An 18,577-nucleotide genomic window follows, 5' to 3' on the forward strand; every position below is an offset into this window, starting at 1 on the left:
AAAGCATGTTGCTTCCTTGCTAACCATGGAATGCCACGAAGAATTTTAAATAAATAATCAGTGTGCAGCAGTACTGGCTGGGTGCCAGCTGGGTGCTGAGCAGCTTTGCAGAGAAGGACGGGCAGATCCCTCCTGGACAGCACTTGGAAGGCAAGTCAGGAGCGTGCCCTCGTGGTGAAGGCAGCTGCCTGCAGACCGGGCTGTGACAGCACGAGTGTAGCTGGCATGTCCAGCAACGGCCACCAGCATGGTGGAGGCTGGACCACAGGGTATACAAGGAGATGCCAAGAGATCTGGGCTTGTTCGGTTTTAAGAGGAGGCTAAAAGAGAAGCTTGTTGTTGTCTTCTGTGGCCTAATGGGAGGGCAGAGAGAAAACAAAACTGGCATCTTCTGGGAGGTGACCGGTAGTGGGAGGAGAAGCAACATTCACACTAGTTGCAACACCGGGAATTCAGATTAGGCTTTGGAAACACTTTTTGACCCTGGCAGCAAACACTGAAACGGGTGCCCAGAGAGGCTGTGCAGACTCCATCCCTGGAGATGCTCAGATCCAGACTGCACAGGCCCTGAGCAAACTGGCCCTGATTGGAGCAGGGAGTTGGACTAGGTGAATCCAGAGATCCCTTCCAGCCTCGATCATTCTGCAATTCTGTGACTGTTTCATTTCTCACTCTCCTTGGTGTGTGCTTACATTTCAACAGCTGATCAAAAACATCAACCAAGGCAGAGCAGGTATTTCCAGCTGTGAGAAGTTTGGTGAATACATGCAGAACCTATCAGCTGAGCACGGTGCATTTGGCCAAACTTAACCCAGCCTTCTATGGGTCACCACCACCTCTTTGGTGGTGCAACACCACTTGGTCTTGCACAAGCAAGACCAAGACCTGCCTTCCTTTGCACCTCCTTCCCGCTCTGCATTGGGTGCCACTGTGCACTGCCAAATCAGACGCCCGATTTGCCATTTCACTCCCTCAGCTGGCAGGGTTGGACCCGTGAAGGCCATTCCCACCCAGCTTTGCTGAGGGAGACTCGAGCTCTGCTGTAACATCCACGGCTCTGGCAACAGCGAAGCCACTCCCAGCCTCCAGACTGCTCCTTGCAGCAGAGACCTTTGTCTCTACCCCTTCTTCCATGACCGCTGTCCTTTTTTTCTGGCAGGGTTAGTTTTCAGGCCGATCAGCACGCTGACCCTGCTCAGCACAACTGACAATTCCTACTGCCCCTGCGCAGGAGAGGTGGGAAGCACAGTCATGGCCGGTGGGGGGAGCAAGGCCACCCCCTTTCGCAGCACCACAGCCTTAGATCAGCTAAAACCTGTTACGAAGCTATACCTTTAGGAATCCAAAAGTGTGGTTAATTGTGTTAACTCTTACATAAGCTATAACGACAATTACTCAGGCAGAATTAAAAATAGTAGCTCAGTTTAGATCAGATGAACTTGTAAAATTGTCAGAATGAAGCCTAATATTTTGCTTGCATTAAAGAAATCACCGATCACATCTGAAAAGCTCCTGGCAACGTGCAGGAGCACGTTTCAACACCACAACAAAATATTTCCTGAGATGGTATGACCATACGTGATGCCATATTAACCACCAGGACAAGGCGCCGAGGGAAGGAACCTGCCGCCTCTGGGAGAGGGCAAGTTCTCTCTCAGCCCACTGGAAATCAGCACAGAGGAGGGCATTAACCAACACCACTGCAGCGAATGCCGCCAAGGCACAGTGATTTATACTGCTGTAGGAAGCACTTTAATGCACACATCTACCACAATCTCCACAAACAGGCCTCAGTAAGAAAAGAAAAGCAGGAACTCAAGGCTCACGATGGCCAAGCCTCTCACTACCGCACCACTCTGCTCTGATTTTACTCTCTGTTTCACTCGAGGTGTGCCTGCTTCGCCAGCTATGACCCACCTCGCCCTGCTACGATCACAGTTTTAATAATAGCTAACCACCACGGTTAACAGCTGGCCATGCTCCAGAATGACTGAGTTTTGACAGGCCAAGTTTGTTCTAACAACCCAACTGCCAGAGGAACCCACACACTCTTATCTCCTAGGCTCTGTTACACACATCACATGCTTTTTCTCTTTACATGCTTGTCTGGTTTCATTTTAAAAGAAACAGGATCAGATTTTCACAACAAATCCTAAGGGCTTGCACTTAAAGCTGACTTCTTTCTCCCCAGAGAGGACATTCAAGATTCCCAAGGGACTTTAAAACAAGCTCTTGCAAAAGACAGGAAGAAAAGCAATCGAAGAAAAGTGATCGTCAATCACGGCTTTCAAAAATAATGTCCAAAAAGTAACTATTTGAAATTCTTCTTTCATTCCTAATTTTTCTTTACTACTTAGGTATCTTGACAGATTACAAATCATTTGCTTTGCTAGTGTTGGCACTGTGCGTTTTGCTCACCAGACCTGTCACGCACCAGTAGCACTACACCTGGCGCATCTTTTATACACGTTCCCTACTACAGAGTGCAACATAACAAACCGTTGCCCTCTCTGAGCGGCCCCCTTCTCTCACATCCCCAACCTTCCCAGTCCCATTTTTCCACCCAGTGTTTCCTTCTAATAAGAAAGCAGAACACGTAACTCATAGGCCTTTGCCTGCTCTCAGATGATCATAACAAGGGATCTGGAGCACTCTTATTAACCCTGTCGTATTTAAACGCAGGGATTTGGAGGTTTTCTAACAACACCCTCTTTGGACGTATTGTTCTGCATCTGGGATAGCAGACAGTGCATCCCACACAGTTCCGGAATTACAGAGTTTAAAAGAAAAGAAAAAAAAAGTTATTCAGCTCAATTATATAGCACTATTGGAAAAAAATAGGAATATACAGGAACAAACCATGAATCTGCAGTCTATGCAAGCTCTTTATACTCTTGTATGAGCCCGAAACCCTGCCAAGTTCCAAAACCTTGTATCCAAAACATAAGTAGTTATCAAGAAAACAGTTTCAGATCTTAATTAATCCACTGAGGCCCCAGCCCATGTCATGGTAATCAGTCAGCTGGCAATGACAGAGAGAAATAGGACTTGAGAGGCTCTCACAAAACAGCTAAAAATAGCACTGGAACTCTTTTTTTATGTTCCCTTGCACATAAGGATCTTGATCTCAAATTTTCTTAAAACTTATTTATAGGTTTTACTTCATGTAGCTGAATTTGTTCTTCATTCAAAACCTAAAAAGAGGCAACTTCTCCTAAAACTATCTAACATTTCATAGATTATGTTGCATAATACTTGTACACCTGAGAAGTTACCGCCTACATGTTTCTGTAATGTGGTTTTCCATCCAGATCAACTAATACGACAATATCGGCAGCCAGTGAAAGTAATTACCATCAGATTTTCTACCTCAGAACAGATAGGTCTAGGGAAATCAACAGAATAAAAAAAGTGATCTGTAGTTATAAATAACTTGATAGGAAGATTATCTTGGAAGAGGTTCATTTTTACATTAGATGGTATATTTGAAATTGTTGGGTTCAAACACTTTATGATTTCCACTTTCTAATAAATTAGCTAAGGTAACAAAAAAAAACAGAAAAGCAAGAGAAGTGCAGCGATTTGCCTTAAACACAGCCATATCGTCGTAATTCAGAAACTGTGACAAATGCCTTTTTAAAATGTTCTCAGATTCTAATTTCACCAGTGATTTAAGAATCTTAATGTTTTATGAAAAAACGATCAAAATGGAAATTTTACCACAAAAAAAGAAAAATAAGAAATCAAACTCTGCAACAAAAGGGAGGTCGGCAATACAAAGGCGAAGGAAGCAGAAAAGGATTTTGTAGAGTATTATGATTTTAACAGACTTTGATTGATATCAATCTACCAAAACATATAGAAACTTTGGCTTGCCTGCCTGTATAAGCAGAAGCAGAGTCTTGATCCTCCAGGGAACTACCCAAGTAAAACCGCATATATTGTGAGCAGCAAAGCCTACTATTGTCTCCTGAAACAGCAGAGACCAAAGCACAGTTTTAAATATTGTCAGATGTCAAACATCCATTAGAAAAATGTTTTTTAAAAAAACAAAGAAAAAAGGAGAAGAGACTCAAGCAAGAAAAAAGGAATTTTTAAGTAACATTTCTCCTGCTGCAGTAACTGAACTACGGCTCACTCAAGAACTCAGGCCTGGAATGAGCCTGCATAATCACAGAAGTTACACTGTACTCAGAAGTTACACAAAAAAAAAAAAAAAAAGGTCTGGCTGGTTAAAAACCGATCGGATTCTGATAAACTCAAACCCATCATTTTCTTCAGTATTTTAAAAGTTCGACAGTAACAAAGGCAGTCGTGTTTTGTGTTCAATAGTGTTTCCAACACGCGTAACAGTATCTGCCGTTGCAGACTGCAGGGGGGAGCAGGGAGTAGGTAAGGATGGTTTTGTCTCACTTAATTATAATGATCTAAAGACTGAAACAAGACCACACTTGTAGGAAAAATTAACTTTTTTTTTTCCAGTTAACTGGAGCATTTAGAGGGCAGAAAAAAATACATTCTTGCGGCAGAAAAGCCCTTCTTCAGATCTATCCAACACACAAGTTGATCAAAACGGCTTTGTCTAGAGTGCTTCGTTTCAGCTGTTTCACCCACTAACGTATTATAACCAAGTTAAAGGAAAAGTTTCTTAAAACTACTCCTATAATTCTGCATCTATGAGTACTGCAATTCAGACACACATCCATGTGAATAATGATTTTAGCAAAATACTTTTTCTGGAAGTGACACCATAAAAGATTAAATTGAAGCAGATGTATTTTTTTTTCTTTTCAATAGAGTTTAGAGGATTAAATAATTAAACCAACAAGAATACACATTCAGGACTTTTTCAAGCATCAGCTTGAATTCAGTAACTGAGCATATTTTTCATTAACCACTAGAGGTCACACAGTAACCATGGCAGCTATCCAAAAGATGAGAGGCCTCAAGAACCTTAAGGTCTGGGAAAACTAAAATACAGGGGTACTCACTGATTTGCATCTACAAATGAATTTATTAAATTAATTTGAGTAGTCTTTCCAATTCCCAAAAAGATCCAATGAACATGAATGCTCACAGATGTCATTTGGTATTTTACATCTCTGTAAAATTTAGATTTATGATTTTTATTTCATCATTTTATTACATCTGATGGGGGGGGGAGAAATAGTCTGAGCTTGGTGCTCTTTTGAAGGCGTTCCTGATTTCTTCAAATATTTCCTCATTTAAAACTTCTGGAACTTCGGTTCAAACAAAGGGGCTTCAGCTATGACTATAATTAACACTGAAGAAGCACACTAAAGCTGGAATATCCTAGTATTTTACTAGTCAATATTTTGCTATTTAAATAGACATTTTAAGCTTTCAAGAACAACAGAAATAGTAATAAAAACAAATATGAACCCACACACATCAAATTCATTGTGTTTGTAAGCTAATACCGAAGTTTACACTGAACACAGTAACTTAAGTTCTCTTAAATTGGAACAGATATATTGCCCTTAAAATTTAGGAGCAGATGTGGTGGTCAGGGCCTGAAAACTACTTGCTCGTGAGAAATTCACTTATACTGCTAATGAAAATTTAGCCTATTTTAAAGCATTTGTGGAAACACTATTTGCAAAGTATTAAAATACTTTATGTTCTACACAGCTAATTAGAAATTCCCTGGGAAGTTCCTTTAAACCCTTCAAAAAGGCACCCTGTGCACACAAATGCAGAGCGAGAGATAGCTGATAATCAGTGATCCTGTGCTCCTTTCATATTAGATTAAATTGGAGATCAGTATACAAAGACATTTCATGAACTGACTCACTTGTTTTTATTCCATTTACTACAGTGCACACTACATCTTCTCTTTGGAGAAATTTCATTTAATTAGATCCCAACTACAAAAGATAAAGACCTGTGTATGAAAGTCTTTTACCATGGCAGTGCAGCACTGCCAAGGCATTAAGCTGCCCTCTAACCCTAAGAACTGGTCCCACCAGAACAGGTGCTGCTGCTGACTTGCATTACCTGTTCTGGAATAAGTAAAATATTTCACTCCCTAAAGCTCTCAGTCTGGTACATTTCAACATAAAAAAAAAAAAAAAAAAAAAAAAAAAAAAAAAAAAAAAAAAAAAAAACAACAACAACAACAATAATACAACAATAATAATGAAGAGCAGTGAAGCAGTTGTAATCTGAATAATAATTTCAAAAGTTTCAGTATCCATCATGTTTTTCAGCACAACAGACAACATACTACCAAAAGCTCGCAGGGTACGTATTACACTATAGGAGCAACTCCTTGAGACAAAACAGAAATCATAAATCACGTCTTAAAAGCAGAGAAGATGCAGACTTTTCTTGCAATAAAATTAACACCACAAGTGTAGCTAGCTCTTAAGAAATATTATAGCAAAAAAATCCAGCTTTACCTGCACACAAGCTTGTATGTATACACATACGTACTCACATACAGACTGCAAATCAGCAGAGGTTGTTTTCCACTTTGTATTAACACAGCAAGTTTTACAGTCTTTTTAAGAATTTAGGAAGTAAGGATATTTTTTTGAGAAATATCCAAATACAAACCTGCTTTTTCTGTGCCTGCCTTTTCTGAGCACCCAGCGTAGATGACTTAAAGCTAAGAGACTTGGACTGTCTCCTAACTTTCACTGAATCTCTCCGGCGATCATATGAAAAAGACGACGACTTCTTTGTAATTTTCCTCTTAGGTGTGTCTGCCATTTCATCCACCAAAGTATGGTTACCTTCAAGCAAACAGTGTCCCAAGAAAATAAAAACTCAGTACCATCAAGCTTCCAGCAAGCTTACAGAGAACAGTCTTCACAATCCTATAGGAAGTGGAGCAACCCACAAGGAACGGAGCCCATCTAAGAACAATTTCAGTTCTTCCAACAGGTTGTACAAATGAAAAAAGCCGATGGTCCTGCAATGCTGTATGTCACCAAAGAGCAGGCAGAACTCCTTCCTGCTGTATAAACTCAAACAGGCTTCAGCAATGATGCTAATCTGAAAAATGTAGTGACTATCCTGCTGAGCACGCTAAAGGTGAACAGAAGGTAGTTCCCTGCACACCAACAGGGTGTGGAAGTACACCAACAGGGTGTGGGGATGAAGCACTAGACTTTGGGTTCAAAGCATCTTCTTAACTCCTTCCTTTCTGGGCTACTGCTAGGAAGGTATCTGAAAAGTCAGACTGGTGAAAGCTCCCCAAAAAAAAGACAGCATTATTTTCTTCTCTTTGGATCCAAGACACTTGCTGAAGGAACCTTCAGCATGAGGTAGCTGCACCATTCATCAGGGGCCCTGTTTTAACCTAATTCAAATATTCCCTTTTCTCTGTCAGAAAGACTATTCACACTACAAACTTATGAGGTACTTTATCTACTCAAGCCAACTGGAAAATAAAGTCCAAGCCTATGTATGAATCTTAACACCCTTCCTGGAAAATAACTATGAAGTTACAGCACTCTCTTAAGACCTGTTGGTATCAACGGATAAGAGGGTAACGCTAATGAATTCTCATCCTAGTGACAGTGAGGGAATCTTATCAGATAGCTGAGATTGCAACTTTTGTACCAGGACTGTGTTTAGGTAGGAATGTTTCCCTTGCATAACGTATTAGTCAAGGAACACTACAAGGGTGTAGAGCCCCAAGACTTGCTGCTATTGATTTCCATTAAGCAAAACATATCCAAAGCGCAAAGCTGTGCATATGGGAATGCGCCTGCAAACCTAACGCTGTCAGATTTAAAGCTGGGTTAAAATACAAGGAGGAAAACTATCTTTTGACAAACTTACGCCATTGTCCAGGGTCCTTTCCAGAAACTTTTCCTTAATTTATTCATGACGCTACTTCACATACAAAACAGCTGTGAATAATTTATACTTGCAGGATTATCCATTACTATAATTAAGCTTTAATATGGGTCAGTCCTCTAGTGTATGAGTCTCATCACCTCTGTTAGGAAATATCTGTGAAGTTGGAACAGCATTTCTTTTAAGACCTGCCGATATCAAGGAGTAAGAGGGTAGTGTTAATGAATTCCCATAACCAACCTTTTCTGCAATTTCTTCCTTTGTTGTAGGATGAATAATATACCTCTAGGACAAAAGTGATACTGCTAAAATTAATGAAAAGCTATCAGAATATCATGCATTTATTAGCCATAATGGCCTAATTCTAGGTTCACTGCAAATTTCTGTGGAGATTTACACTGTGAAGAATTAGAAAGCACTGCTTCATGTTATCGACAACTACATCTAAGTAGTGAATCTGTAATTATTATAGGACATAGAAAAAATCCATTATTAAATATTTTTAGTACAAAGTATCTCTTAATTGTGATGGGTTTATAATACTGTAGTAGTCATCATCCACATATTGACCTTCAGTGTTACTAACATTAGACACTGTGAGACCATCATCATTTCAACACTCTCTGTGGTTTTCACCAAAGTTCAGATTAAAGAGACTCTTTCTCACAAATTGTGACCCTACTTAAATTACCAGTTCCCATGATTTACAAGCATCATCTTTTTGAAGAGTAAAAATAAGCAGATAATTCAGCGTTATGCATGCTTTTAAAACATGACGTCTCAAAAATATGTCCTCCAAAACTTTTTGAAGCCTCTGTAGCATTTGATAAAAATCACAAGTATTCTGATATATCATAAAAATTAAGGTCAAGGAAAGCGTGAAAGTCTTTTGCAGGTAACTACTCTTATGACATACTCTAATCATGCTTATTTACACGAAAGCAAATATTAGCAATTACGACTGACAGAAGCACAAATAAACTTTAAAAATCCATTAAAATGCATCTGACCATGTATCAAATACCAGGTACAATCCTGATCATTTCCCTTCAATAAAAAACACATTAGACCTAAAACAGGCACAAGAAATGTAACAAGAATGAGCAGAGATAATGAAAGGATTTCCGAATGAGAGAATGTAAATTACGAAGAAAAAGGACAGAGATCCTTAAAATCTTTAAAGATACAGAAAAAGTCTGGATTATATTTATTCACAGTTCCCCTAACTACAAGAATCTGTAGCACTCAAAAAATCAAATTTGAAAACAAAAGGTAGTATTTGCTTTGCTGATGAAAACTTTAGTTTCTCTTGATGCCCCCAGATCTTGCAATGAAAAAGACAAAGAACGACTCCTCAATGTCACCTCTGATTTTACAGTCATCTACGGTTTGCTTCTTCCATCCTCTTTGCCAGGCTGAGAGTCCTGGTCCATTTAGAGACTGCTGGTAGAGAAGCCTTTAATCTATACCTGGAATCAAGTTGGCATTTGCTCTGTGCTTTTGCTATTTCTACAAAATCTTTTTCGGTTGCTTGGTTTGTGTCTGGAGGAAGCAGAGGGCTCACGACCAGCACGTACACAGCAGCAAGATCCCATCACCAGCTCCCTCCTCTACTCCTTGCTTCGCCACAGGGACCACTCTGGCAGCTCCACGGCCACTGGCAGCCTCGCTGAACTGAAAGGGAAGGTCTCAGCCCGCTCATGTTCCTACCCTCCCTCTTCTTCCTTCACACCTCAACCACTTCCAGCAGTGAAGTCCTCTGCCTTTCCTCCTCAGCTTGCCAGATCCTTTGGTGAACTGACGATGCTCATGAAACAGCAGAAAAACGCTCAGTTATTTTTGCAAGGAGGAGTCTTCTGCCATTTTAGTGAGTAAATCTGCTAAGAGACGGGGTCTAAAGAGTGCCAGAGCCTGCACAAGGTAAGTGGCAGGACAGGGATGACAACGCTGGAAAGAGGCAGACGGAAGGGCAAGCTGCTGGATGCCTTCTTAGATCTTATTATGTCTTACAGAGCTGTACCTTGCAGTGTAAGCCAATGTTTCCAGAGGTCTATTACAAAATCAAAAGCATTTTCCCAAATGTAATAGCTAGCTCAGAACTCATTATTTTCTCTCTGAAATCACATCACATTTGCCAAAATGATATTTCATCCACCATGTTATTGTCCACTCCCCCTGTAACACAGGATGTTTCTGCAACCCTTCATAACCAGCATTTACCATCAACATTCTGTTTCACACACAATAATTGAATACTAGAGTGACAAATTCCAATACCCCTTCCCTTTTTTCAGGACAATTGCAAATATATTGAACAATACATGCTCTATTTTCCATTTTCCAATCAAGTTACGTATCCATAAGACCCTTCCTCTTATCCCATGGCAAGTTTGTGGGGTTTTTGACTGTACTAACCCAGTCACTGTTGCTCAGGTCTGTCTTGGCTGAGAATACAGGAAGGCTTGTGAGGCATGACATTCTTCACAACACTGTCGTGGTCTTCCCCAGTACATCATATTCATGCACAGGCCTACTATTCCTCAGAGAAGTTTTACCAAATTATTCAATTTTCAGAAGTCAGATTTACCTGCGGTTCTTCAGATCTCCATGGAAACTAATTTACCAATTTACAAATTTACCAGTGTCACTCCTCTCCTACCTGGGAATTCTTAGTGCATTGATACAACTACTTCAGTAATACAGGAAAGGAATTGCAATATTGCAGTTTATCCCAAAAATAAACAACAAATCATGAATGGAAATGCTGTGTTCACAGAGCTTGAAAAAGTAAATGATGATGAGATTAATAATTTGGAGAACAGTGCTGAAAGAGATGAAAAACTAAGAGCTACAGATGGGAGACAACATTTAGTTACATCTAGTATCTCTTAGTGATTGGAAAATGCACGTTTCAATATTCTTATATTATGCCCAATATTTTCTCACTTCCATGGGTTTTAGTCTCATCCATAAACACTGTGAAGCTAAAACTTAGTTTATTAGAAATACTACAAGCATTTTAATTCAATTCTTTGACAGAAGAGAATATTTGTATTTGGAATATGTTATTTCCAAATATGTCTTCATTAAATAGCAGTTGGGAATAAAGACTACATAAAAACTTTGATTTTCTACTTTAAATCCATCAGCAAGACAGACCTAAAAATCATGTGGCCATGCCAGTAATAATGAGTCAATAGTGTTAATGCAAGAAAACCTGGTTAAAACAGAGACATTCTGTTTTTACCAATTTGTCAGAACTTCAGTTAATATCAAATTGTCAACCTCTAAAAATGTAATTAAAATAAAAAACACTGCAGAATAGCGCATGACATCAAGAGCTCATTGTTAAACTGAAGTTTTTGAATTTTTTAACAGAAAATAATCATGGAATTGTTACAGGAAGGGTTTCTTTCCCAGTATCAATACTTTCCCAAGCTCAGTGGCTCAAGTAGTTATTTTAAGCTGTTACAAGAAAAGAATGCCTTATGTTCAAAATGTGTTTTGCCAAGTCACTTATGAGTAACAACAAATTGTTTCAAGGTCATCCTGTTTTCCTGGGATACAGGGAAGGCAGTCACAGAACAAGAAGAGAGAAGCTGCACACTGTAGAAGAGATAATCACGGCAGTAGTTGAAATTTGAGGGAAAAGTTTTGACAAAAAAGGAAGCCGGGCATACCAATCATGGTATTGTAAATACTAAGAATCATATTTTTGAGTAATTTTTTAGCATTTTTAGGTTTTGCTGTCAGATTTGCTGCACTGGACCTAGATGTTCTTTCATTCACTCCAGGGTTTTAATCTGTTAATGGCAGAAACAAACTTTAGGAGTACAACTAAAATTTGTTGTTCTTCTGTGTTCATGGTTTTAGGTTGAATTCTTAAGTTTCAGAGTCAAAGAGAATTCAAATGTAAATTCAGCTGTAGGTTTGCCTAAATGAGGCAGAAAGACACCCAAATTTAGAACAAACAACACTACTTTGAGTATTCTGATTATGTGCTGATGGAAATCTAAAGATAACACAAGTTTATCTGTGCAACTTTCATCAAGTTCAAAAGCTCTTTAACATTTTGAAGAGAATGAACAGACACAGGGTTACCAGAACCTCATTCCTTCTAGCAGCATCATGTTGTCATTGGTCTACCCAGAATTTACTATAGAACTGGGGTCTTGCATAATTGTCCCTGAAAACAGGTGACAGAACAAAAATCAATAGCAGCGAGATATTCTATCACAGCTCTCCAGTCCCTAGCTAGCCTTTAACCCTAACATCATAATGCATTTGCTCAAAATAGACTTATTTTTGTGTGGGTTTCAAGTTAACATTTGTTACAAACAAAATACAGTCATCCTTTCCAAACCCACATTTTGTGTATCACATGCCTCTCTAACTCAACAGTGCTTTCAAAGAGGAAGTAAACAAAACAACAGTATTATTTAGAATTGACCATATGTTTAACACAAAAACCAGAAGTTCATTTCCTTTCCACTAGGCTGGGAAAAGCTCCCAGTATGTCTTCCTATTATGTGAAGAAGCTGCTCAAATACTTTCTCCCATCACACTAGAAGCAAGCGGGCATTAAATTCATAATGATATTAATAGAGTCTCTATAGGTCTCTAAGAGTGGATGCAAATGAAGCGCAATTGATCTCTCTGAATTTCAGCAGCAATTTGATTACTCTACATAGTGAACTCTAAATCATGAATGCTTACAAACTCTATTTCTGCACAAATTTATGAAATGAATCTCCAGCCCGTTCTCACCAACAGTATTCCACTCAAAACAGCAATTTCTTGTGCGTCTTTCTAGGAGGTTCAAAGCATGTCTAACCAGCAGTAAGCACCAACATCACCTTGACCTTACAGTGACATCACGCACATAAACACTGTGGTAAGCATGAAACTTCACTCCAGACAATACCAAACCATATTCCCCTGGTTTTTACCTCCGCACTCAGTGGGCGTATGACTTATGCAGAATGAAGAGCTCACTGAATATTTGAAAATGGCAAGTCAAGCAAAGAAAGCCCATTCCTTAGAGAACAAAACCCAGGCTGTAATTCTAAGCATACAACAAAATGCAGCGGTCATTTTTGAGAACTAGAGTGTTGAATTTATTAGGACAGTGATGGAAAGAAATTATAAGATGCGGATGCTTTTACATTTACAGGTTGCTAATCCCAAGCTACCAAAAACCTAATACATTTGGGCAAATGAATTTATGAATAATTGCGATTAGGTTCATACCCTACATTGTTTCAACCTAGCTCTATTTGCCCAACTGCTCACCAAAACCATGGTTTATGCTAATGGCAAATCCTTGTTGTTCTCTTGGGAAGGAAAGCCTCCAGTTTCTAAAAAATGAAGCTACACCAAACATAGACATTTTGATCTCCAAAGCTTTTCACTGAGTAACAACCTGAGCATTACTATGCAGGAAAAAATTACATAAAAGTGCACACAAAATAATTTTTTTAAATTGTGCAAAATACAAGTGACTATTTCAGTGAGAATTCAACGGGGAGCAAGTTATAGTCACACATGTACTTTTAAAACGGGAGCTTACATAACAATTTTCTGAATATTTTTTTCCATGGATAAACAAGGGCCTCTGAGATCCCTGAATAAGTACTTTCACATTACACCCAAAGTATGAGGATCACTGAAGTGTCTATGTGCTTCAGCCTGCCAGGAGAAACCACGGTTAAAGATGGTTGGGGGGTTTTTTGTTCAGTTGGTTGGGGTTTTTTTTGCTGTTGAGAATGTCTGCCTACTAAGAACTGAACTGAGGTCATCGAGTATGTTGTCATCAAGCTGGAAACTTGTCAAGCTGACATATGTTTTTTGAGAGCCTTTAAATGAAGGGCTACTTTTACAAGTAACAGAAATCTAAATGAATCAGTTTGTTAACCTATCTTTAAAATATTGTTCTAATCACTAAATGCACAAGAAACATTTTTAAAATAACAAAAATAGGTTATGCAGTTGACTAAAAGCAAGTTAAAAGGAGTTATTTCTCCTTTATTTCTGGAAAAGAGATATTAGATATTCATCTGCCCAAGCTTTTCAAGGAGTTTCCTCAAACAGTACCAAACATGCTCATCTTAGAACTAGAATGGATGCCACTAGTTGAAAACAGATTCTTGTTTCTTGTAGCCAAATATTTTTCAAAAACAACAAAGACAAGACAATCCATTTGTATTCATGTATACAGAGACAGATAAATATAAAAAATTTATATATTTCTATTGAAAACTATCTTTCCATAATAAAACCTGGACAAAATTTGCACTTCAATCAATCAATCACAAAGAATTTTTCCAAGAAAAAAATTATCCAAATGAGCATTTATTGGTTTTTCTTTTAATACTCTTACTACCATTAACTGCATTAACTGAGTTTTCATCAGCAACTTCATGTGTAGTGATATTGTGCAATATGAATGTTGAAGTTGCATGCCAGCTAAGTTAGAATGCATTATGCACTTTCTCAATGAACTATGTTAAAGGGCTTAAGAAAAGCTGTTTCAGAAAGAAACAGCTTAGCAAAATCAATTTTTCCATGTAGTTTGTTTCATGCTTTTTTCTCCTTTTTTTTTAAGGGGGAACAACATTGAACATCACAAATTATTCCAGACAGCAACTGCTTAACCTTTACTCATCCATTCTGTTTTAGTAAGTGACAAGAATACCAAAATATAGGGACTGAAGAAGCTAAATAAAGTCACCCCTAACCATGCTGCATTTTAATGTGAAGGACACCATCACAAATATACTTCTCTTATTCCATTCAGAACAGCTGCTGTCTCTAAGGGTCTTTGTATTTGTTATAGGATAGAGCATTTTCTCCATGGAGACAGTGGAATAGGAGTAAATATATTCTTCACGTTACTTAGAGTTTTATTTTACTAATATAGTTGACTACACAGAGCAATAAATTCATCAAGAGGACAAGCTAGTCCTTAGCTGCTTTGCATTCTGTATTGTGCTTATATGACACTGTACAAATAATTATGGCATAAAAGCAACATAAAAAAGACAAAAATTACATTTATCACTGTGGGAATGATCCTTACATCTAAAGAACCATGACAACAGCAAACTGATTTTCTAAAGTTCAGATGATAGGTAGTGAATAGCACAACAAACTTGTCTTCAAGAATGTAACGAACTTCCTTGTGAAAATGAACACAAAGGTATTAAGTGTTCAGATTTGCAATATCCTAAATATTTTTGTCCCAATTAAAAAAGCTAACAAACCAAAACTAAAGGGAACCAGGAAGGTCAGGTGTAAAATATAAGACGAGAAACTGAAAAACAATGACTAATGACTGAAATGCTTGAAAAGAATCAAACATGAAGGTCCAGTGAGAATGATTAATTCAAAGATATAAAGCAGTGTAGCACGGTACATGTTTATATTGCACCTTCCTAATCAGTGCTACAAGGTCCTTTAAAAAAGGAAATTTAACTGGTAAGTGCTATCAGTAGAGATGTGCCAGATTTACAGAATCAGAGGATACAAGCTTGGCAAACGCAGAAATAAATACTACTAATTACTAGGTATCTTGTCCATCTATACACAAAAACAATATTGTAATAATGACTTTGCCTGTTTCAGTTGCAGTCAGAGTTTTTCATCTATTAGTCATGCACATAAAAACACCCACAGAGTTTCACTGTGAGGAATTACCCCACTGGAAGGCGACAAGGCAATGTAACAGCCAAAGAATGAGGTCTTGAAGTCACCAGAATTCAAACTTCTCCTTCTGAAGGGAAGAGCATGTGAGGAGCTAAGAAGTACATGATTCAAATAAGTTTAAAAAAAAATATACACACACACATACATATATGTGTGTGTGTATATATATATATACACACAGTGACAACTTGCACCAGACTCCTTGAGGCCTGTAAGCAAAAGCTAAACTAATCATGCAGCTGAGCACTTCAATACGAGATAACTAACTAAAGGTTTTAAGTAGCTTTTCATGAAATCTTAGCTGGGCACTATTTTTATGGAAGAAATTCCTGAAAACTCAGCACTGTTACTCTATACAGCTTGAGTGAGTAATCCCAACATTTCAGACGGCGAGGAGTCTCCATGTCCCAAGACTCCTCACATAATTTTTCTTTATAAAGTCCCGGTTGAAATAACCATGTCAATTAGATTTTGTCACAAGAAATAACTGCAGGCAAAATATTTATTTCTGAAAAATTAGCCTAAGAGTCATCATTTGGCCAGTTTTCAAGGAGCCTTCAGAGTGCCTGTTGCTTCCAAGAGACAATTAAGGATCCTGTCTGTGAAGGGAGCAGGGTCCTGAAACACATTTCCAGACTGAAGTCTGTATTCAGACTCAGACACTCTCAAGAGCTTCAGCAAACACATGCGGCTTTGCAGAGAAAAGTGGCCTATTTACATACAACTTGACAGTTTGCCAGTGTTTCTTACCTTACCCTTTTTGAACATGTAATTCAAAGACACAAGTATCTATAATCTCAAACAAACAGCCAATAACCAAAAACCTCTTAGCTGACTGCGATCTAAATTTCTACTTAAAACAAAGAGTAAAAGCATTCAAGACCCAGCAGTGTATAATTATTTTCTCAAGTTCTCTGTAACTAGCAATTCCTCCCAGAAAGATTTTTGAAAAACAATCCACCAACCCTCCAGTCTAAAAACAGCATGTATTTTTCACATATTCAACTGGTAACATGAAGCTAAAATCTTAACTTACAGATTCAATTTTTTTGCATTATTGTTGCACTGTATGAGTTTTTTTTTATTCTTGCAGTCTCCTTTTCTTACTTGAACTTCTAAAGAACCAAAAAGGATGGAAAACCCATTATTTCAATAAAAGATTTCCTGTACTTTTTGAAAAACATAACAGTAACAGACTTCTCGTATCTGTCAAGCAAACTATATAAGAAGCCCCTAAAACCTCTGTATTGACTCCCACTTTTGGACATGTGCAGGAAACACAGAACTCTGATATGCCGACGTGCAGTGCACACTGAGCTGCTTTCGTAGCTATTTGTACTTACACGGTCTTTGTCATCAGCTACATCACAAAGAATGTCATCGAGATCTAAGATCCCACCATCCCCATGCTCCAGCCGGTGTACTTGTATCCAGTAGTTTGGATCCTACATAAAAGGAAAAGAAAATAATATCAGATATCACATACCAACAGAAAAAGGTTATTCCACCATATAGCTAACATCGCAGTCCTACAAATGCTCGACATTAAAACAACCATTTAGCTCATATTTCTGTAAATAAATGTAAATTGAGATGTAAGCCAAAGTTCCTTTTTTTAAATCACCCTAGATCAGATACATACTCTTCCCACTTTTATCAGCTCTGCACGAGTCACAGTCCCATCACTGATACACAGGGGAACAGCGTTGCCAGTGTTACTGAACATATGCACTATTTAAAAGGAAAATACATAGTCCTCAAAATGAAGTATCTCAGAGAGCGGTCAACAGGCACAAAACATTACAGGACAGCTGTAAAGTGTGGGGTTTTTTACAGGACAACTATAAAGGGTACAAAACAATATTTAAATGATATCAAAGGGCTTTCTACCTGTGCTTTGGCAGAGTTGGCAGATGGGATATCTAAATCTTATACGAAGAACACTTTCCCCATTTTAATTAAAAAAGATACATACACACACATACACATGTGTATATATATGCGTATATATGTGTGTGGGTGGTTTTGTGTGTATAACTGTGTCTATCAGTAACTGGGAAGACTGGCTTTATATTCTTCATTACTACTTCTGATGCAAAAGGAAACCATAACTCATAGAATAAGATTGTGTCCACAAAGTGTCTTCTATATATTGCTACATGACCTGAGTGCTGTTTAGTACTCAACATGTTATTCTTAAAAGGTTTGTTTTCTAGCCGGGGAAAGTTGTACTATAAACACACAACCTGAACATGATACATAATCTTTTCTTGCTTCTCAAATATTCCCCCATAACAGTGCCAATGCCCCGGGCTGTTAAGTGTGTCTAGCAGTAAGAGAGCTTCCTTGCTTTTCACTGAGCAGGCACGACTGCAAAAGTGACTAATTTGAGGACCTTCGAACTTGCAATACCTTGCAAAGGGCCTGACTTCCTAAAAATAGCAATTACCATCCAAGTCTTTTCAGGTATCAGTGTCTAGAAGTCAAAAAAAAAAAAAAAAAAAAAACCCAAAACCAAAAAACCCACCACAAAACACAGCAAAAAAAACCCGCCAAAAAGAAAAACCTCTGCCCTTAAAGAACTTGAAAATAATTTGATTTCTTAAAGGATGGAACAGGACGAGAAAGGGGACCACCACAATTCCTCTAAATCCATGTGTTTTTAAATCTTGACAGGACACGCTGCATGAAATCTTGGACAGCATGCTGCATGAAAGAACATCAAGGGATATTCGTTTTGTTTTTAATATCCAAGAACTCTCTTTATTTGCACATGATATATAGGCATAGGTCAAAGATTTTGAAGAAATTTGATAACCATGAAACTTACTTCATTGTTTGTATAAGTACATCCACCTTAAATACTGCTGTAAATCATCATCAGATGATGATCAGATTTCAGAATTACATTTTGCAGTCATTAGGCTAGTCATTTCAGAAATTAAATTACAGATATTTTTTCTCTAATTTCCCTAAGTATTAAATATCATTACCTTACATTTCTTCTAAGCAAGTATTTATTATACAATTAACTGATTTTCCT

At 38.1% G+C, this 18,577-nt stretch overlaps 1 protein-coding gene across 1 annotated transcript in view; it reads right to left on the reverse strand.

The window, feature by feature from the left end:
* The window catches only part of PARD3 (par-3 family cell polarity regulator), a 412,448-nt gene extending 395,188 nt beyond the window's left edge, over positions 1–17,260 (reverse strand). Inside the window, exons 1-2 of the mRNA XM_009325558.1 lie at positions 17,177–17,260; positions 16,878–16,979 (exon numbers count right to left, since the gene is read on the reverse strand). Coding sequence (XP_009323833.1) covers positions 16,878–16,979; positions 17,177–17,260 — 186 coding nt within the window. The remainder of the gene's footprint in view (positions 1–16,877; positions 16,980–17,176) is intronic.
* Positions 17,261–18,577: the final 1,317 nt, after the last annotated feature.

Source organism: Pygoscelis adeliae, unplaced genomic scaffold, assembly GCF_000699105.1.
Source record: "Pygoscelis adeliae isolate BGI_AS28 unplaced genomic scaffold, ASM69910v1 Scaffold175, whole genome shotgun sequence".
Classification (NCBI taxonomy): Eukaryota; Metazoa; Chordata; class Aves; order Sphenisciformes; family Spheniscidae; genus Pygoscelis; species Pygoscelis adeliae.